We start from the raw sequence: 22,486 nt of genomic DNA, 5'->3' as shown, positions 1-22,486 counted from the left end.
GAAATTCGCGCATTTTTCGGCGAAGCGAAACGGCGCAAATTCGCCCATCACTAATGGTGATTCATATGGGTGTGTGTTAAATGGTGGGTTTTTTTTCATATACCATAACCTATATTGATTAGTACTGTGGAATGCTATGAAATTAATTATACACGCACGAGACATAGGACTTGCCCTTCTTTTATCAATATCCAAGGTCTCATGTCACCTTTCATTTGTTTTTGTGATTGCCTGCAAAGTGTTGCCCATGTCCACATTGGAACTTGCAGATACCGCAGTCCCTCGTTCTGTGTTTACAGTGTCGGACTGGGGCACCAGGGGCCCACCCAAAGAACCATAGACCAGGGACCCACACTATTCTATTATTCTTCCTCTCCTCACTCAACCTCTATTTTCCTAGTCTCTATTCTTTACATACTGTAATCTATTATTCCATCTATTTAGCCTCTTTGTTCTCAAAGAAAAAGGGAATGGCATTGAAATAGGTCAAATGTTTAGCAGCACAAGGGCCCACAGATACCGGGGCCCTCCGGGAGTTTTCCTGGTATCCTGGTTAGCCAGTCAGACACTGTGTGTTTATCTCCATTCTGCATAGGGAGTAAAATGACGCAGAGAAGTAACACAGGAAGTGACATAACCGGAATTATAGGAACAAAGGAAATGTGATAAAAATGAACGCTATGCAGATACATTTTCTGATTGGCCAGGGCACTTTGAACAAACAAACCATAACGACACGGCTGTTCTGTGATTTGCCTCTGTTTGAATAAACAAACGTACATTCACGCACAAGCTACGTAACAGCTTGGTCTTGCACAACAAACAAACATTCGTTGATGTGCTTGCTGGTGATTTGCAGTTAGCTATTGTGAAGCTATTTAATACGAAGGTAAATGTACAAATAATCATCTTCATATAATTCTAGAGATTTATTACTTTCATAACCTATTTAAAATTTTACAAATGAACGATGCTCTTGTTTACTAAGGTACAATGCCAGAAAAATGTCTGAACCCTGAAGGAATTCATTGAAATGTACCATTCGTTGCCATGCTTATGGAAAGTGAAGATCAGCGGATTATGCAAATCGTCACAAAAGAAATGAGGCATATGCAAAGCTTAATGAATTATGTAAAATAATTAATCCTGCATCCAATAGTGATTTCATAAAAACAAAATTTCCAATCTGAGGACTGTATTTCTAAAAGAATATAATAACGTACAGTCCTCAAAAAAGTCAGGGGCGTCTGCTGATGATATTTATATTCCTCGGCTGTGGTACTATGACCTCCTGACATTTACAATTGACCAGGAGATATCCAGAACATCAGTTTCAAGCTATGAAACAAATGAGCAACACCAAAACCAAAGTGATACCATCTCAGAATTCAAACAAGCCACAGTAAGTATAAAAAAAGTTTTATTCAAAAACATATTCTAAAATAGGGGTAGTGTAACATATTAAGCAACATTATATATATTATTTTAGGCACCTTAACATTGTTTAATGTAATAGCTAATTTATATATGTGCATTTTTGCCTTTACAGTGAGAAAGTGTAGCAAAAACCAGTATTACACCATATCAGATTGCCAGGCAAAAGCACCAACACCAGTAAAATAATCATCATATCTGTCCCTATTACTTTAGGCATCTCTAGTATTGTTGTGTGCTTGTGAGCCTTGTAGTTTAAACAATCCATTGTTTTTATTTCTCCATTCCCATGGAATAACATTTATGGCGTGCATGTCCTCTTGATCAATCAGATTGGTAGGAGTATAACTATTTGCATTGTTCGGAAAATTGTGTAGTATGCAACACGCAAACACAATGATATCTATTTTTTCTGAAAACAGATTGATAGTAGGTTGGAAAATTCAGAATCGATTCGATTGGCTAAAATACCAAAGGCATTTTCAACTAATCGTCTGTAGTTAACAATCTTCCTTGGTGGTGTCAGTGTCTTCTGTGGAAATGGTTTTATTAAATTTTCATGCAAGGCAAAGTCTTCATCAGCCACAAAAACAAAATTGAGGCCCTCTTTTGTTTCAGAGTTAGATGGCAATTGTAACTGCTTCTCCTTCAGTTTCTGGTAGAACAAAGTCTGTTCTATAACACCACCATCAGATACCCTCCCATTTTTTTCCAATATCCATAATGATGAATTCATGATGAAATCATGAATTCATCATTTACTAGTGCCAGAAGTATTACACAAAAATACCCTTTATAATTATAGTAATAAGATCCAGATTTTGATGGTGGATTAATTCGCACATTTCCCATTTATGGCACCACCACAATTTGTGAAGTTAAAGTAGTCTTTAAACTGCTTAGCAACTTGTAGCCATTCTTCTGGTGTTGACGAAAAACATTTTGTTTCTATGTTTTCAAACAGACTGAAAGTACTCAAAATAATACAGAGAGCAATGAAGTTCAAGCCTCTACCACACTCTCACAAAGTCATCCAACCAAAAATCGAAACAGAAAACAGCAGACTGATGATTTTAGCAATGAAATTCTATCGGATGCTTCCGCAATCCTGCAGAGGCTTGTGGATGAATTTGAAGCATTTTCCTATACTGTTGCATCAAAACTAAGAAGTATAGAAGAAGACCAAAGGCTGATTTCTGAATTACTAATATCTGATATTCTAGCAAAGGGTCACCAAAAACACAATCCTGTTTCACTTTACAAGCTGCAGCCATCTTCATTTACTTACTGGGCTCCCTGCTCACAGTTCCCTCATGGTACCCCTCAAATTAACAACCCACTTACATCAACACCTTCATCTACCCTTGATTAGTGATGGGCGAATTTATTCGCCAGGGGCAAATTCGCGGGAAATTTGCGCGATTCGCCGCCAGCGAATAAATTCGCGAAACGCCCGCAAAAATTCGCCGGCGTCAACATTTTTTTTGAAAATACAGACGCTGGCGTCAAAAACGGGCGCCGGGTTAAAAAAAAAAAAAAACTGGCGCCGGCGTAAAAAACGCAGTTTCGCGAATTTTTCGGCGAAGCAAAACGGCGCAAATTCCCACATCACTACCCTTGATTCAAAGATGGAAGCAAGTTTTCATACAATGGGGGAGGGCATGTATTTGGGTATTTACTTGGGTATATTATTTGCAATATTTTTAGTTTAATGTTATCATATTTGGATTCACAAATGGAAGCAAGTTTTCATACAATGGGGGGGAGTGATAGTGTATATACCACTTTGTAAAATGTTTTTTTTAAAAAAATGAATGCCCATTTTAAATGCTGAAGTTACTAGTTTCTTACATTTCTTATATTTGCACTTGTATTTTTAGTTTATTAAAGCCAACATCTTGATCTACTAGTTCAGCTCGTTCTTCTTCTTCTTCTTCTTCTTATTAGCGCCCCCCCGTTTTCTAAACGCTACTCCTCCTACAGTTTCAGGGGTACAAGCGGCAAACTTTCCACACCTATTCGCCTTATAGCAAAGTACGTTGTTTGTGCTTTAGTAAGCGATCCCACCCACTGCGCCCGTGTGGCGGACCACCGAAGACACTTTTTTTCGTATTGACTTTGCCAGGGAAAATTTTCAAATCGCTGCCGCTCGTACAGTTTTGAAGCTACACTCCCCAAACTCGGACCGCATATTGTTGGTGCCACCCCGAATAAAAATATGTATTTTGGGGGGGCATCCCAAAGTGGGCGGAGCTAAAAACAGCCAATGAAATTTTAGCAATTTTCTAAACGCTACTCCTCCCAGAGTTTTAGGAGTACAATTATGAAACTTTGCACACTTGTTCGGCTCATACCCGAATAGGTTGCTTGTGCTCTGTTAAGCAATCCCACCCTCCGTGGCCCTGTGGCGGCCCCCCAAAGACCCCATTTTTCTCCATAGACTTTCATTGGAAAATTTGAAACTTTTGCCACTCGTACAGCATTAAAGTTACACTCACCAAACTTGGGTCACTTAGTCATGGGGTCAACCTAAAAAGTTCTGTCACATTTTGGGGGCTCCAAAAAGTGGGCAGAGCAACAAACAGCAAATCAGATTTTCCCTATTGACTTCAATGAGAAAATGTCAAACACTGTCATTCCCACAGTGTTAAAGCCAGAGACCCAAAACTTGGCACCATGGGTCACTGGGGTTCAAATTTTGAAAAGTGGGTGGAGTCTACCACAGCCAATCAAATATTAGCCATTTGTTTAAATGGGAAAAGTTAAAACTGTCGCCGCTCTTAGATTGTTAATGGGAGGGTCCTCAAACTTGACGCAGTTGGTCACTGGAGGACCGGGATCAAAATCTGGAAAAGTGGGTGGAGCCAAAAACAACCAATCAGATTTCTTTGATGATTTAAATGGGAAAAATTAAAATTGCTGCCATTTGCATGTTATTGATGTCATGGACCTCGAATATCACAAATGTGGTCACTGGGTGTTTGCACTTCAAAGTTAGGAAAAGTGGGTGGAACCACCAACAACCAATCAAATGTCATTCATTGATTTTCAATAGAAAAACATAAAATTGCTGCCATTTTTACATGTTAAATGTCATGATTCCGAAACCTTAAAGTGTTAGTTACTTGGTGACTCTGGTTCAGAATTAGGAAAAAAAGGGGGCGGGGCAAAAACAGCCAATCGGATTTCAGCCATTGACCTTAATGAAAAATGCCAAATTGCTGCTATTATTACGGCTTCAATGCCAAGTGTCCCAAACTCAGCACAATTACTCACTGGGTGACTGTGGTCAAAATTTAGGAAAAGTGGGCAGAGCCAATCAGGTTTTACCTATTGACTTCAATGTAAAAGTTTCAAATACTGCCATTCTCACAGTTTTAAAGCCAGAGGCCCCAAACTTGGTACAGACCATGACTGGGTGACTGGGGTTAAAATTCGGAAAACTGGGTGGAGCTTAAAACAGCCAATCAAATGTTACCTATTGCTAATCAATGTCAATATATAAGTTGCTGCCATTCTTTCACAGTTAATGGCAGGGACATCAAACTTGGCACAGTCGGTCACAGGGGGACTGGGATTCAAATTTTAAAAGTGGGTGGAGCCAAGAACAGCCAATCAGGTTTTTTGATTGATTTTAATGGTACAATTTGATCTGCTTCGATTTTCACTGTTTTAGACCAGATTCTACCAACTTTGTGTACTCTCTATGCACCAGGGGCGACTGGCCCCAACACCTCTTGCGTTTCAAAGCCAACATCTTGTGGTTTCTTCAGAAACGACACCCTCTAGTTATTATGTTGTTGTTATATTATTGTAGTGTTTATATTAAACAGTTTGCCACTTTATTATTTGTTTTGGCTGCTCATTTGTAGAACATCAAACTAGTGTAGAAACATGGTTATTATACAGTAAATATTCTTGCTTGAGGGCTTCCACAATAGCACAACATGTATATGGAATGAAATGACCAAGTGCTTCTCCAGATATTCCCGTAGAGAATTTTAGATCCTCAAGTGTCCTTCCTGTTGCCAAAAATCTCAGTGTAGCTATCAGTCTTTATTCAGGAAAGATAGATTTTCACATGACAGTGTCTTGTCTGTGGATCAGAGGTGACACGGCCTCAAGTAGAACTGCAAAGCACGAATCAGACATCTGCAGGTATCACTAAGACAAAGAAAATTTTCACAGCTGCAAATTTACCAAAATGTGTTCCAAATTCTAGTAATACAACTAATGATTCAGTGTTCGTGCACTAGGAAATTCAAAAGAGACTAGAATATGATAACCAAAGGTCCAGGAACAGATGGTATTTATCCCAGGGTACTAAACTAGCTTAGCTCTGCAATTGACAACCCTTGACTTATTTTTTCAGAATTCATTGAGGTATGGTATGGTGCAGAGAGACGGGCAAATTGCTAATGTGGTGGCCCTATTCAAAAAGGTATCCGATTCACAGCCTCTAAACTATAGGCTGGTTAGTCTGAAGTCAGCGGTAGGAGCATTTTGCTAAAGAGAAAGTTCTGTAGCTAGCTTACACACTTAAAAACATGGCAAATTGAAAATCTTGGGGTTCTGATGGCTATCTTTATAAATATTACAAAATCTTTTCCAACATTCTCAGTCCATATATATAGTAAAACGTTTTAATGAATTTCTTAAAGGCTCTTATCCCTAAATAAGGGAAAGATCCTAATATCTGCTCCAGTTATAGGCTTATAGCTCTTCTTAATTTGGACCTCAAACTATTTAAAAAATTGTAGCAATCAGACTTGCCCTGATTCTCCTGAAACAAGTTCACAAGATCAAGTAGACTTTATTCAGTGTAGGCATGCTGGGTATAATACAAGGTGAACTATTGATTTGACTGGCCCTACTAGTTATTTTTTTTATTACATCTCAACTTTTCAGGCCCCTTTCTGAAAGCTCTAAAAGGCCTATACAGCTGTCCAACAATCCAACTAAAATTACCAGGTCAAGCCTCTAAACATATCACCATAATGAACGGAACTAGGCAGGGATGGCACCTACCCCCTTCTATATGCTTTAAGTATTGAACTCCTTGCAGCAGCTATCAGAAACACTTCAGACATTTTGGGGGTTACCCTTCAAGACTTAACTTTTAAAATAACATTTTTCAGATGATGTTTCCATGACATTGACAAAACCATTGATTTTGCTCCCAAATTTACATAAGGTTTTAGAGTAGACACAGTAAGTTCTTGAACAAGAGAATCAACGTTGGCAAAACAGAAGCTCTCCATCTCCATATCACACAAGATTCATGTTAGGACTCACCCTGGTGGTCTAGGGGTTCGTGGGGGTTGGCGGGGACACCCATTGCGCTGCTCCTCTTCATGTGGCGCACTGATTCCTTAGGGAGTGCGCACTTACTCCTTTTATAGGTGCATTTGATGCTGATGTTCTGATGTCAGCGCGCAATGTCGCCAAATTCAAATATTTAAAGGGGACTTGTTGTTTTCATTTGCCCGTTGTTGGTTCATCTTTTTGGTTCCTGGGTGCTTTTCTGATATCTGTCTCCTGTTTTTGACCCCTGCCTGCCTGATTAATCCAAATTCTGTGATCCTGACCATGGCTTATTACCTGACTATTCTGAAATCTGTAATCCGACCTGTGCCTGTCCTGACTCTTCTTGATTGATCTCCCTGCTTTGACCCCTGCTTGTTTGACTCCGTTTGTATTCTGCCTGCACCGACCCGGCCTGGTTTTGACTACGCTTTTTGTCTGCTCCCTGAACTGTGACCTTCTGCCCAAAAGACTTTGCAAAATGATCGTGCCCCTCTGCTCATCCAGATTCCTTAGCTTGGTTCCTCTCTTTATAAGACCTGGCGGCATCCAATTAGCCGAGGGCTCCTCCCGAGGTGAAAGGAGGCTGGTAAAGGCGGAAGCAAGAGCCGAGACCAGGGAGCCTAGCATTGGTTCTGGATTCTGGGTGCCGATCGTGACAATTCATTAGCACATCTTTAAGATAAATTTCATTACCAATGGCAAACTGAATCAATCCTATATCTGGAAACATGAATCACTTCAAAGCATTCAGACCTGTTCAGACATAATTATACTCCCCCAATTCAACAAATGAAGTCTCTGTTACAAAAATGGTCTAAAAACTCTCTTCCCTGGTTTGGAAAAATATCTGCTATTAAGATGTAAATTTTACCTCCTTGTGAGGCAACTTCGGAAAATGAATCGCTCTGAGTGCCATCCAACCTGCGATTTATATTCTAGCCGGCAGGAGGCAGTACGGGGAGATTACTTGCCCCGAAGAAGAGTAGATTTGTCGCTGGGCGACTAATCTCCCCGAATCTGAGCATGTGCCCTGACCCTTTTACTCTTTACTTATATCTCTTCATTCCCTTTCTGTTCGATCCTGGCCTTTTCAGTGGTTCCAGGGCTGGCTAATGTAACAACCACACTGAATGTATATGCTTCAACATTCCTTTTTAGTATAAAAACATATAATGTATACTATTATTCCCAATGATCCATTTTTAAAAGGGAATGCTTAAACATTTTATTGAGTCTGAAGCTCTGTGTTTTTGTATACTACAAGAAGTATTCTGGTTGTTTGTGTTTATGGTTATTCTGTGATGAGTCATATATGCTTATACAACCAAGTTTGTAGGTAACAATTGATATAGATGCCCTGTGCCATGTTTATTTTCAGGAACATTGAATTTAAAGGGATGAATTACTCATGAATTGTACTGTTTGTGTGTATTATACACTTGCTTAAATGCAAAAATCAAGTTTTATATATATATGTGTGTTTTATTTACATATTTAAATGCAACAGCCAAGCTGCATATGGGTATTACCAGGTATTATTCAGGGGCGGCATGTGCCTGGCCACATTGTAACCAGCACCGGGGAGCCGCAGCTCCCCAGTGATCTGGCGCATGCGTGCATGCTCGTGCAGGGGTGGTGCTCGACAAAGCCAGTGGGCTAAAGTATCTGGAGGCCTAGGGGCGCCATACATTTAAATCTGGGCCTGCCCGAGGTGGTAAAAATATAGGGGCGGCATGCTGCCCAGCCACATAGTAAGATGCACTGAGAACACATAGGTCCCCAGTGCTCCAGCGCATGTGTACGAATGTTTGTGGGGGTTGGGGGTGTGCGCACGAAGGCAGACGGTGGGCGATAGGACAAAGCAGCCTCAGGGCTCCACTGACGGAAATCCAGCCCTGGGTATTACATATTTGTTTAAATGTAGAGAGTGGTAGTTTTCTAGTTGATGATAGTCTGAGATACTAGGATAAATCTGGTGTGCACTAATGTGCCCTGCCAAATAAACAATAGAGTGTAGGCAGCAGACACCCTGCAGAATTTGTGTGCAGGTCACCGTCACATGCAATATAACTCTATGAGATGCATATTTATGCATACGGCCCTACCTGTCAGTGCAGGATGACTGGGGTTAAGTTCTCCTCTCTGGAGGCAGGACAAACAAATAATGAAATCTTAAGCTCCTCCTCTTCCGGTGTCTCCTTCTATCCTCAGTTTTTAGTTTGTCCGGCTCGGAGGTGGACACATCATTCTTCCTCTCCACATTTATTATTTTTATTGTTTATTTTCTATGTTTTCTTTGTGTGCTCTTCACTGTAATTAAGCCCCCATCCATGGTTGTGTGCTTTTCAGTGTAATGAGCCCTTACTCTGCATTCTACTCAGATGAGCCCTCTTTTTTCTATATGTAGTGTGCTGCTTATTTGATTGCTTCTTATATTGTTGAGCCCTATAAATTGCTGTGTGTTCCGCTCCTCATTGAGCAGCGTTTTATCTGTTTATTGTGAGCCCTTTTCCACCCACTCAGGGTTGAAAATTGTGCGCTCCATACCGCCATGTCTTAGCTGATGTAACAACTCATGGCGCATTCAGGATGACCGGTGGTTTCCCCTTACATCCTGCAGCCTATTAGACCCCTGCATCCCAGTCAGCGGCTATTGTAAAAGCCGCATTCTGACTGCAGACTCCAGTCCTCGGCCGCATCCACCTCCCTACATCACTTCTGCCTTCTCTTCTAAGCGCGCCAAGTGTTGCCGCGCAGGGCAGTGACGTCATCAGGGATCGAGATGGACTGGAAGCACGCAGCACAGATAAGTGGCAACTGTTTAATACTGGGTCTTTTGTCTGCATAATATTTAAACCTAAAGGAGGCGATCTGATTAGCCTGCAGCATCATGGCACATTTTGATTTAATTGAGGATTTCTCTGAAACTCAGAAAAAGCCTAACAGACCAACTAAAAAAAGGGGAAAGAAGAAGGAAGCATTCAATGCCTCCCCCTCTCCTCCTATTCTACATAAGATGGCAAAATCTACCCAATCGGCAGATTCTGATAATGGGCTAGAACAACCAATGCCTATATCTACAATTGCCACAGTGCATGCTATTCAAGACCCTCCTACACCACCACAGATTTCACCGGGCCCTTCCAGCCCTGCTCATACTTCTCAGTCACAGTCTGTACCACAAGATTTTTCTCCAGCTTCCACTGCTACAAATCAACAATTTTCACAATTCTTTGGATGGTTACAATCTCACATCCATTCATCAGTCCAGCAAGCAGTTGCTAGCCAAGTACAAATTCCTACTCGGTCTAGACCTAACCTAAACACTGTTCCACAAAAATTTTATCCGAAATATCCGGTTACGGATGAGCACAAGCAATTTGCAGACAAGTCACCAAAGGTTGACTCTGCCATAGTTCGTTTATCAAGGAACACTACACTACCAGCACAAGATGCAAGCTCTTTCTGTGACCCCATGGACAAAAAAAATGGAGTCAGCTCTCAAAGGGGATTTTATTCATTCAGCTGCAGTTTTACGCTCCGCATCAGCTTCTATTAGCGTTGCACGCACAGCCAAATTTTGGTGCCAAGAACTAAAGAAATCTCCTCTTATCAAACAGTCAGACACAGCTGCTACGATAAACAAACTATCTATAGCTCTATCCTTCCTCAGTGAGGCCTCACTGGATGTTACAAAATTTAGCCACCAGAGCATCATCAGCAGCCATAACGGCAAGGCGTGCACTTTGGCTAAGACAATAGTCTGGAGATACTTCTTCCAAGCACAGATTAGTGTCACTAAAATTTGAAGGGACACAGTTGTTTGGCTCAGAGCTTAAACAAATCATAGCTGAGGTAACAGGTGTAAAGGGTTAATTCCTCCCACAGGGCAAAAGACCCCACAAAGTAATCCACAAACGTAACTACCATCATCGATCTTGGGGCTCCTACTCACGACAATCCAACAGAGGTCGACGAAACTCTAACAAAACCAACAAGAAATTCAAACCATGGCAATCCCAACAAAAGAATACTAGGAAAGGGGGACCTTCCAAGAGTCAGGATTCCTGACTCAGTAGGAAATGACACTTTGAAAGTGGGAGGCAGACTACAACAGTTCGCAACAGTCTGGCGAGCCTCCATTTCGGACACCTGGGTACTCAATATAATTACATCAGGCCTCAGAATATTTTTCACACGATTCCCACCAACCTTCAGGTTTGTACCTTCAAAAACACCTTCAGACCCTGTCAAAGCAGAAGCCACCAACTCTATTCTAAAAGACCTCCAAGAGAAGGACATTTCCAAGGTTTTTATTCGAACCTCTTTTTGGTTCCAAAAAGAGATGGAGGTTTCTGTCCAGTTTTAAACCTACATCCGCTCAACAAGGCGGTCAAATACCAGAGGTTCAAAATGGAGACAATTCGCTCCATAACAGTGGAAATTCCACCAGGCGCATTCATGACAAAGGTAGACCTGAAGGATGCGTATCTTCACATCCCAATACACCCAGATCACTACAAGTACCTCAGATTTTTTCTCAACCATCAACACTTTCAATTCCAAGCAATGCCTTTCGGTTTAACCTCAGCTCTAAGGGTGTTTACGAAGATTCTGGGGGCACTGGTAGCAATGATTCGCACATTGGGAGTGCACATTTATCCATACCAGGAGGACATTCTCATTTTTGCAGAATCGAGCCCAAAGGCTCATCTGGCAACACAATTATGCATTCATCACCTTACTCGACACGGCTGGATAATAAACTATCGAAAGAGTTTACTAACTCCAACTCAAATTCTTCAATTTCTAGGCATGGTAGTCAACTCTACCCTTCAAAGTCTTTTCCTCCCACCGGAAAAAGTTCTGCATATCCAGTCAATCATCCGATCTTTGCAATCCAAAGCAGCAACAGCATATTCTGTCCTTCAACTTTTAGGTCTAATGGCATCGACCATAGACGCAGTGCCATTTGCAAATTTCCACATGAGGCTTTTACAAAGAGAATTCCTAAGGCAGTGGAACAAAGATCACCAAAACCGCTCACAGAGGATAGATCTATCCATGGTGGTTCAAAAAGGACATCTTTACCAAGGGCAAACCATGGCATCTCCCGGCTCCAGTAGTAATATCTACGGATGCCAGTCTCCTAGGCTGGGGAGCATCATGGCAACACAGATCATGTCAGGGCGTTTGGAATCAACAGGAGCGAAAACTCCACATAAATATTCTAGAAATCAGAGCAATCTTCAATGCCCTCATTCACTGGTCGCCATTTCTCAAAGCATCACATGTTCGAATTCAATCCGACAACAGCATAGCAGTGGCATACCTAAACAAACAAGGGGGTACAAGGAGTACAACAGCAATGCGGGAGATATCCCAAATCATCAATTGGTCAGAAAACCATGCTACGACCCTCACTGCCATTTACAATCCAGGGCTACAAAATTGGCAGGCGGATTACCTCAGTCGCAACACATTGGATCCTGGCGAATGGCAACTCAAGACATCAGTGTTCCAATTAATCACCACCAGGTGGGGACCTCCATGTGTAGACATCATGGCCTCCAGACACAACTGTCAGGTACCCAGATTCTTCTCAAGGATCAGGGACCCAATGGCAGAGGCTGTAGACGCGTTAGCTATTCCTTGGAACTTCCAGTTGGGTTATGCCTTCCCGCCATTGCCGATAATTCAACGAACACTATTGTAGTTCTGTCAGGAAAGTATACCAACTATCCTTGTAGCCCCACAATGGCCAGCTCGCAGCTGGTTTGCCAAGATGATATCCCTTTCGACTACCTCTCATTCCAGACATGTTAATGCAAGGTCCAGCCTGGTATCCGGACGTGCACAAGCTCAATTTAATGGCTTTTCTCTTGAATCCAGCCTCTGGAAACAGAAGGGATTCCCACAGTCAGTAATTGATACCTTCCTATCAGCTAGAAGATCTACAACTGCCCAAGCATATCATAGAATCTGGCACATTTTCATTACTTGGTGCGACTCAAAGAATTTGCAATGGCAAGATTGCAAGTCTCCTCAAATTCTGCAATTCCTACAGAACGGTTTTGACATGCAGTTAGGCATTACATCACTCAAAGTACAAGCTTCGGCTCTAGCAGCTTTGTTCCAATTCCAGTGGGCACTGTTACCGGAGTTCAAGTTTTTTTTTAAGGTTTGTACCGTCTCAAACTCACTTCTAAAATGCCTACTTGGGACCTGAGTTTAGTATTAGAAGCACTTAAATCAACTCCGTTCTAACCAATTGAGTCAGTGGAAATTAAGTTCCTAACTCTCAAGACAGTTTTCCTTTTGGCCATAGCTTCAGCACGATGAGTTTCAGAATTAGCAGCTTTATCTTGCAAACCAAAATGGCTCAAATTTCATCCAGACAAAGCAGTACTCCGTACTAATCCTCAATTTTTACCAAAGATGGTATCAGCTTTTCACTTGAACCAGGACATTGTCATTCCAGCATTTAGATTTCAGGAACTGGACCAAGATTCAGAAATTACTTTTTCCTTAGACCCTGTTAGAGCTTTAAAGATTTGCATAGGCCCGTACTGTCAGTGCAGCATCCCGCCCTTTTTTAGTGTGGGTGCCGGTTGCTGCCGATCCTTAGTTAGACAGGGAGTTAGTTCCATGTTTCTGTGTGTCTCCATTCACAGACTTAACAACAAACCGAGGATAGGAGACACAGGAAGAGGAGGAGCTTACAATTTCATTATTTGTTTGTCCTGCCTCCAGAGAGGAGAACTTAACCCCAGTTGTCCTGCACTGACAGTACGGGCCTATGCAAAAGTGCTTTACCAGGTAAGTAAATCTCCTTTTAACTACGCTATGCAGCTGCATATGTGTTTTGGAATAAAATTGCTACAGTATGTGCAATGTTGTATCCAGGTTTTGTGCATATAGAGTATAAGTGACTGTTCCCCCCCCATTAAGTCCTTTCTTACAGGTGCCCCACTACCTGAGTATTTTCTATAGGACCCTTTCTGTGAGCATACAGTACATTTATTATATGATTGTCGGTAAGTAGTGGGAGAAAGTAGTTTATGCTTTGTTTTACTATCTTTGTGTCTTTTAAGTGAGTTAATAATTATCTCTGTAGATGGTGTCAAATGGGCTTTACAACTTGTCAGATTTGTGTGAGCTTTGCCTCTAACAAGACATATTCCTTTTACTTCACACTGGCTATTTGCACTTTCTATTTTTATCTTCTATTTTAGTCCCTGTTTCTCAGCAATGATTTGGGGGGTTTGTACCTGGAGTTTATTTTTGTGTTGATGTTAGGAAAATAGTTTCTCCTGTATTGATAAAGTTTCACTCAGTTTTAGACTGGCCTCTATTTCTGATTTTCTTTTATCTGGTATGGTATGTATGGTTTGGAGGGAAACTGAAAATTCCTATATGTAGAAAGGAATTACGATCTCAGCCTGGCAAATTATGTTCTGGAGAATGGCATTATGAGCAGTAATCAGAAATGCCATTCAGAAATGCCAGGCAGCAGCATGGTTTTTAGCTATATTAAAAGGGGCATAGATTTGGAGGTGGTTATTTTTCTACTGTTCAGAACACTGGTAAGGCCTCATCTAGAATATGCCGTACAGTTTTGGCCTTCAGCACTCAAACAGTATATCATTGAATTAAAGTGGGTCCAGAGAAAGGCAACTAAACTGGTAAAAAGTATGGAAATTCTCAATTATGAAGAAAGAATGGTCAGGTTGGGGTAGTTTTTGCTGGAGAAGAGGCACATACTGATTGATAAGATAACAATATGTTTAATGTTTTATTTACCAGTATGTCCTTTCAGCAGACATGACGACTACCATTCTTATTAGTAGAAAGGACGTTCCATCTAAATATTCGAAAAGGTGTTTTTACAGTGAGAGCCAGTGGCAAAACTAGATATTACTGGGCCCCACAGCAAATTAATTTTAGGGCCCACAACATATCCAGTGGTTGTCCTGCTTTACCAATAAATATAGAAATTGCTCATTAAGTAGGACCTATTGGGGCCCCCTATACCTCCTGGGGCCCCCTGCAGCCACAAGGTGTACTTCCTCTGTATTTATGCACCTGGTGAGCACTGTGAAGTAGTGGAATTCTGTCCCTGAATCAGTCATATTGGCAGATTCTTTAAATAATTCCATGAAGGTGTTGGATGGCTTTTTCGTAAGTGAGGAAATACATTGTTATGGAAGATAGCTCATAGTACATGTTGATTAAGGGACTCTTGATTTTGGAGTCAGGATAGAAATTTTCACCCTCTGCAGAAAAGTAGAGAGGTTTCAAATGGGGCTTGTGGTGTTTATACAGATGACCTGTAGATGTCACTGTGTTCAGACTTATACTGTGCATCCTGACAGCTTAAAAAGTGAAAGTTACTGTTGTGTAATGCCTGCATTAGTCTGCTAATAAAGCACTGTTATACTCTACTCATCCTCGGCTAACCAAAACATAACAAAATGGCGACAAGGATGGCTCTTCTACCTCTGCAGCAGCCTGAACCTTTTCTTCCAAACCCTGGTGAGCCTACCATACCTTTTACTGCTTGGATCCGAATGTTTGAAAATTACATTATTGCTGCTGACCAAGGGGAGATTTCTGCTGCTAGAAAGCGTGCTTTACTTATTCACTGCCTGGGAGCAGAGGGACAGCGTATATTCTATACATTACCATTACCTGATAATACTTATGAAACCGATCTTACTGCTATTAAGAACTTTTTCATGCCAAGAGTAAATGTGGTTGCTGAAAGATATAAAGTCCGCCAACATGGACAACGTAATGACGAATCCACAGAACAATTTGTAGCAGGTTTGAGAGAGCTGGTTGTTACCTGTGAGTTTGGGAATCTAACAGATGAAATGCTAAGAGACCAAATAGTGGAAAAAACAAATTCACCTCGCATTAGAGAGAGACTGCGCCTAGAGCAGGATTTAACCCTTGCAAAGGCTATTACAGTTGCTAGCCAAATTGAAACAGCAGTGGCAGAGGCTAAAACTCTCAGTCAGGGAAATGCTGGGAATGTACAGATTGTGAATTCAGCACTGTGGCCTAATAATGCATAGTCACAGGCAAAATACAATGCTAAGGAAAGGGATTCACCTACACTGCAAAACCGTGCAGCAAATACAAATAGAAAATACTGCTTTCGCTGCGGTTCAATACAACACACTGCAAATCATTTAAATCATTTAAAAGTTTATATGCACTGTTAATGTCAGTTGTACTTCTGCTGACAAGGTACACTCCATTAACCTGATGCTTTATACAGGTTCAGCTGTTTCTATACTACCAAAGGATATTTTCTTGAAAGATCCGTTTGTTGCACCTGCCCTGAAACTGGTCGGTTACTTAAAGGATCCAATCCCTGTGCTTGGTTGCTTGCCAGTGACTGTACAATTTGAATAAAATACTGCAAAATGTGACTTTTACATTTTGAATAAGGGTACTGCTATACTTGGAAGGGATCTCTTTGTGCATTAAACCTACAATTAGTTGATGGTCTCATTACTACAGCACCAGTGCCTGCCACACAGCCAGTGTCTAAAATTTCTCCACAAAGCAACACTTCACTGGGTTGTGCAAAGAACTTTGTAGGTTTCAACAGAGTATGTCTCTTAAAAATGGCTTTTATATCAGCCAGCAGTAATAGGTTGGAAAATAAATGTAACAAACAAGGGAAAGTTGTGCTCACCACTATTTTTTAAAACCATTAGGCGGGGTTGCAATGAGGGTGTGACCACAAAATACATATAGTCAACTACAAGAGGTCCTCTGCACTCAACCCATTATCAATATATTTAAGACAGAGACATTTTGTGCATACTGCTACTAAAAAATGCCTTACCCTTTAAACAACACAGGGATTGTTTGTCCATATATTGCAATATATTTAAGCTGGCCAACTACGTCAAAGTCATCCCATATCCCAAATGTCTCTGTCTTAAATATATTGATAATGGGTTGAGTGCAGAGGACCTCTTGTAGTGGAAAATAAATGTAGTTTTCTAACAAAAACAACAAAAATAGCTTTTAGCAGCAATAACAATACAGTAAAAAGACAATGGCCTTTAGCACTTCACTCTGCTACACAGCCCCTTAACATCTCCATGCGCTACATGTTTATTCCCTGAAAGGCAATCACATAAATGTAGGCACTGTGTTTGCATCAAATGTGTTTTGCAATACTTGATAAAAAATTGTCATTGATACTCAGGGCCGGATTTGCCCTGAGGGCGCCTGGAGGCCGGTGTCCTCCGACGCCCCCTCCCTCTCGAAAGATAGCCCGCATGTGCATCTTGTCAGCTTGAAGCTGGAGCACTAGCCGTTCAGCAATAGTGCCGCGGCAAGAAAACTGCTTATGCGGCTGGGCAGCATGCCACCCCTTAAATGATGCCGCCCTAGGCCCGGGTCTTTGCGGCCTAGCCGCAAATCGGGGCCAGTTGATACTATCCATGTTCTTCCGTCTCTTTGCTGCTCACAAAATGCTGCAAACATTCTCTTCTGGAATCACAGAAGTGATAGCTTGGGGTACTAAGATAAACCTATGTATATTGGACATCAAACTGTTCAGCGGACTGTTCATATTTAGGGTGTTTTATCTGGTTACCGAATGATAAGTCGGAGAGATGATACTTTAGATTGAAGCTTTGAGGTTATTTTTCAAAATTCGCATTCACAATTTTTTTCTATAAAATGATAACTGTAGGAAAGAATTGCAACTTGTAGTTTGGTGTAAAAAAAAAAGATAAAGAAAGATATATTATATCTATTTTGGATTTGTCAGAATTTATTATTTAGAAGGATCACCGGCACACAGGAGTTTTGTTAAGCAGGGCAAGCCCTTGCAATTTTATTAATGCAGTGCATGCTTTACAAAGGGGCGTGCCCTGAAACGTTGCACTGCATTAATAAAATTGCAAGGGCTTGTCCTGCTTAACCAAACTCCTGTGTGCCGGTGATCCTTATACGTATCTTGGCTGGGCGGTTGCTGATTCCCCTACCACTGAGAACCAGGAAACTCTGCTTGGGTTTGTGAGGTGTGTGGTTTCTCCAAATTGGCTTCGAATTTATTATCTCCAATAATGTGTAGATTTCTAGGGTAAATTTACTGTTAGTAGAATGTTTGGCCTTTAAATCAGAAGTATGCCGTTTTGTGGAGCGGTGCTTTGGTCATTTGGTAGTGTACTGCTTGGAGTTTTTGACCTATACAAGTGAGAACTTCATAAAATATATATATATATATATATATAGTGTGTTCAGGAGAATTGGAGAATTTTCCAAATCTGCAGTGTTCTCATGCATAAAATAAGTTATGTTTATAACATATGTGTTTGTATTATGGTAAACATAATTTTTTCATTGTTAGACACTTAGAGCATATCAAGAATTTCCCTTAAAGGGTAACACTGTCTACGTAAATGTTGGCGCTGCAATTCTATCTATATAATAGATATAATTCAGTTAATTTAGGTATAGGTGACTGGTCAGCTCAGGAGGAAATTCAAAAGATAATAAAACATGTCAAAGGAAAACAAAAATCAAGGATATGGTGGTTATCACCCTGTATACTAAATGAGTATGAAAAACTCTATAGTTACATAGTTAAGTTGGGTTGAAAAAAAGATCACAGTCCATCAAGTTCTTTCCCTCCAAACCTAGCGCACATACATATAGTAGATAAACACACTCACACCGTCCCATCCATACACTCACATGAACTGTATATACCAATATCTATTCTAATTGTAGATTTTAGTATCTAGTAGTTTAGTCTGATATTATGCTTGTCTAATACATCCATCAACCCCCTCTTAAAGGAATTAATAGAATCATCCATCAAAGCATCATCCAGCAGCCTCACTGTCCTCACTGTGAAGAACCACCTACACTGCTTCAAATGAAAGGTTCTGTTACTCTAGTCTGCAGCATCTGAAAGTTTATTGTATGGTCCACTTGTATATTTCTAGAAAGCAACCATATCACCAATTAAGCACATATTCCTTTATGGGATCTTGGTCCGTTTACTAAAGTGCGTTAAAAATATTCGCACAATATATAGACAGAATTTTCGCCAAATATGTTATCGCCAGTTTACTAACCTGCGGTAAATATAAATTTGCGAATTTTCTTGCGCAAGAATAATTGTTCGCCACATTAACCCATGGTTTACTAAACAGCGAAATGTCCTAAAGACAAAATTAACGCCAGAATATTCGCAAACTTTTACCGCCACCTATGTAGTGGCGTAAAAGTATTTTTTTCGCCAGAAAATTCTCAAGGGGCAGGAAATATCCCATAATACTGTTTTTTTTTTTACCCATCATTCTTTGCTGACAGGAGACAGATCGTAGCTATTGCTGACAGGATGTTTTGGCTTCTGCTTATATCTGTTGCAACAGCAGCAGTTTCAGCTCAGAGGTGTATTATTGGCAGGGGGCATCACAGTCCAAGGATTCGTCAGCCTCTACACTTTTTTGGTTTCATTGTGATTGGCTACATTAAACTGTGCATTTCTATGAAGCAAAGAGATTGACTGGTATCATTTCTTGTTCCTATGATTCTATTGGCAGAAGGGTTTATATGATGCAGACATGTTTGATTGGTGTTACTCTGTTGATGTTGTTGGATGGTATAATCATCAGTCAATAAAGTTTATGAGTTTTGAAGATGCATTTCTGGCCATAAATGTCACCGTAAAAATTGCCATAATAACCGCCATAAAACAAGACTATTTTATAGCATAAATATTCTCAAAAACTTAATTTTTCGCCAGAAAATTCGGAACTCGCTAAAATTACCGCTAACGTAAGCTGGTTCCTTAACGTAGTTACCGCAAGTGATCGCAATGACTTCTGAGCGTATCACTGTTTAGTAAACTTAGTCGCTGCGAATATTCTGGCGTAAAAATATTCTCAGCGATAACATGCGGAAACTTAAAGTCAGATTTACCGCACTTTAGTAAACGGACCCCTTAGGTTGGTAATCTCTCTTACTTATTTTGCACATATGTACTGTTTAATGGATGTAGATTGCTAGGAATTCTGGTGCTTATTGGATCTGCAGTAGGCAATTTGTTGTTTCAACTACATTCAGTGCAGCTTGACAACCTCTGTTTTCTCTTCAGGCAGCTTGTGTGTGGCACAGTCAGTCAAGATACCAAGAGAAGCCAAACCTGGAGATTTTGATAAGATCATTCGCCGCCTTCTAGAAACATCCAATGCTCGTGCTGTGATTATCTTCGCTAGTGAGGATGATATAAGGTATAAAGAGAATTTATTCACCTAGATTTTTCGCATGGGTATTACAGTAGGGTTTGGAAGTTTGTGAATCCTTTTTAATTTTCAATATTTCTGCTTTTATTTGACCTGAGTTATAAAAAAAGAAACCGATCACACAAACATTTTATGTTTTGAGGAAAATAATCAAAAGGTACATATTTGTGAAATTAATAACACAGGTTTGTGGAGGTGTGTCATGGGTTTAATTAAGGAGACTTCTCCAAAAAATGAGTAACATTTGTGTAATCGGAATCAGCCTATTGGGTTTATTTAATGTTTATATGATTTTCTATTAGACTGAAGGTATGAAGATCCAAATTATGGAATGATCCATTATCCAGAAAACCCCAGGTCCTGAGCATTCTCAGGTCCCATAGATGTACAATGTACTGTGTTATTATGACTGAAAATAAGGACATCATTTTAAAAAATGTTGATTATTTGAATCAAATGTTCTGTATACAGATCATTGAGGAAAATTCCTTTTCTAATTAACAAATTTTCCAACTCACCCATGGCATGCAGTCACCAATGAGTTAATCTCCCTCCGGGCCAATGGACAGGACCTCCCTCCAAAAAAGTTAAAAGGGACAGCCCCTCCCCCACTTACTTGTCTTTTTTGTCCTGTCCGGAGGTCAATGGATGTTCAAATCAGGAGCATGCTTTTCGAGGTGCCCAGCATAAGGGGGGGTTTTTCACTCATCTCTCTTCCCCTCGACATGCTGGAAGTCCGGAGGCTCCCCTAGAGTAGAGGTTAGCTGAGGAGGGCCAGGGACTGGTGGAATAGGAGCCAGGGGCCAGTCTTACCTCCCATTAAGGGTTAGGTAGACAATGTAGCTGGAGGTGCAGGTAGGGGATGCGCTCCGCTTGTGATGCGGCTGGTCACCGCGTGATGATGTCACAGCTAGCACGTTCTTCAGACAGGACGGCGGAGTATAGATCGTGGCAGGAGAATAATGCAGGCAAACCACTCGGTCATTCTGAAGGTAGGGTGGAAAGGGTGCTCTGCAATAGCCATGTAGTTGCCGGGAGTAGTGTGCTGAGCAAGGAACCCGGAAGTGAAAGAGCCGCCATCTTGGAAATGGGCAAACTGCACACGGGAGAGTGCGTGGCTGGATTTTTGGCACCAGAAAGTGAATAGGTGGAGTTGGGGGCACGGACCATGTATTATACATAATGGCCAGATCACTTTACTTATTCGGAAAGTATAATGCTGGAACAGTGCAGCACCTTTTTAAACGGGTAATGCTTCCTGTCACTGTCCTTTTGCGGATTTTTTGAGTGATTTACAGTTGGCAATAAGCAAGTATGTGAAGGGGTTTTTCTCCTTATCCAGAATACCTGGGAAGGCAAGTATGACAAAATATTATTTTATGTGCAGCACGCCTATGGATTCCGTGATGCCAGGCAAACCACCTCATCCCAAGGGGAAAAGGTGAGCGTTATCATATATAAAAAGAAAAAGTAAAAAAAGAGAGAGAGAGTTAATCACTAATTTGCTTGTGTGATTATTATTATTATTATTATACAGCCTTTCTTCCTCTGAGAAAAAGGATAAAACTACAGAGAAAGCGGCGCCTGTGGTACGAAGTCAGGAAGAACCCGGGACCAGCTGGAGCACAGGGAAGCCAAGCATTTGCAGAATCCCTAGCAGCTGTTATTAAACAGGCAGTCATTCAAGGGTTTCAAGAAGTGGCAACTGCTAAGAAGAGGCCAAGGCAGGCTCATTCTAGACAAACTGATTCCGTGTCTCTGAAGGTGAATTGTCTGATGGATCAGAAATACTTTCACCGCTAAGCTCAGAGGAAGGTGAAGTCGATTCAGATGAGGAGTCGAACTTTGATGTGGCCATAATAGAACCACTAATAAAGGCGGTAAGGTAGACTTTGACTTTTCCCATGGGAGCTTCTAAATTCTCCTCGGCTGACAAACTTTTTCCTTCAGTAAACAGAAGATCTGTGTGTTTTACAGTACATGCTTCTATTAAAGAAATAGTAAAAGCAGAGTGGGAAAAAAGCGGAGAAAAGGCCTTAAAAAGCGGGGAGGTTCCTTAAAAAATATCAATTTTAGGACGAGGAAGTTCTGGGATGCTACACCTAAGGTGGATGCTAGAGTGGTGAGGCTTACTAGAAGAACCACATTGCTGGTGGATGATGCAGCAGTCTTTAAGGAGCCCATGGAAAACAGGATTGAGTTTAATCTAGAAAAATCACATGGTGCAGCAGGGGCCGCTTGTAGACCAGCGGTAGCACTTACTTCAGTGTCCAGAGCATTGAAAGTATGGGTGACAGATATAGAAGAAGCGATCTCAACTAATGTAAAGAGGCCAAAGTTATTGGAGATGCTGTCAGACTGTAAAATAGCTGTCGACTTTATGTCGGAAGCCTCTATTGACCTGATACATTTCATGGCAAGAACAATGGCACTTTCATTGGCTGAAACCTTGGGCT

At 40.9% G+C, this 22,486-nt stretch overlaps 1 protein-coding gene across 4 annotated transcripts in view; it reads left to right on the top strand.

Moving 5' to 3' along the window:
- LOC108709442 (metabotropic glutamate receptor 4) overlaps positions 1-22,486 on the top strand; it is a 257,543-nt gene that overhangs the window by 89,632 nt on the left and 145,425 nt on the right. For all 4 annotated transcript variants that reach the window (XR_001934634.2, XM_041583822.1, XM_041583823.1 and 1 more), the window contains exon 4: positions 19,883-20,018. Coding sequence is in view for 3 of the 4 variants with exons in the window: in XM_041583822.1 (XP_041439756.1) it covers positions 19,883-20,018 (136 nt within the window). In the remaining variant the exon portion in view is untranslated. The remainder of the gene's footprint in view (positions 1-19,882; positions 20,019-22,486) is intronic.

This window comes from Xenopus laevis, chromosome 2S, assembly GCF_017654675.1.
Source record: "Xenopus laevis strain J_2021 chromosome 2S, Xenopus_laevis_v10.1, whole genome shotgun sequence".
NCBI lineage: Eukaryota > Metazoa > Chordata > Amphibia > Anura > Pipidae > Xenopus > Xenopus laevis.
This window is presented reverse-complemented; position numbering and strand designations above follow the sequence as displayed.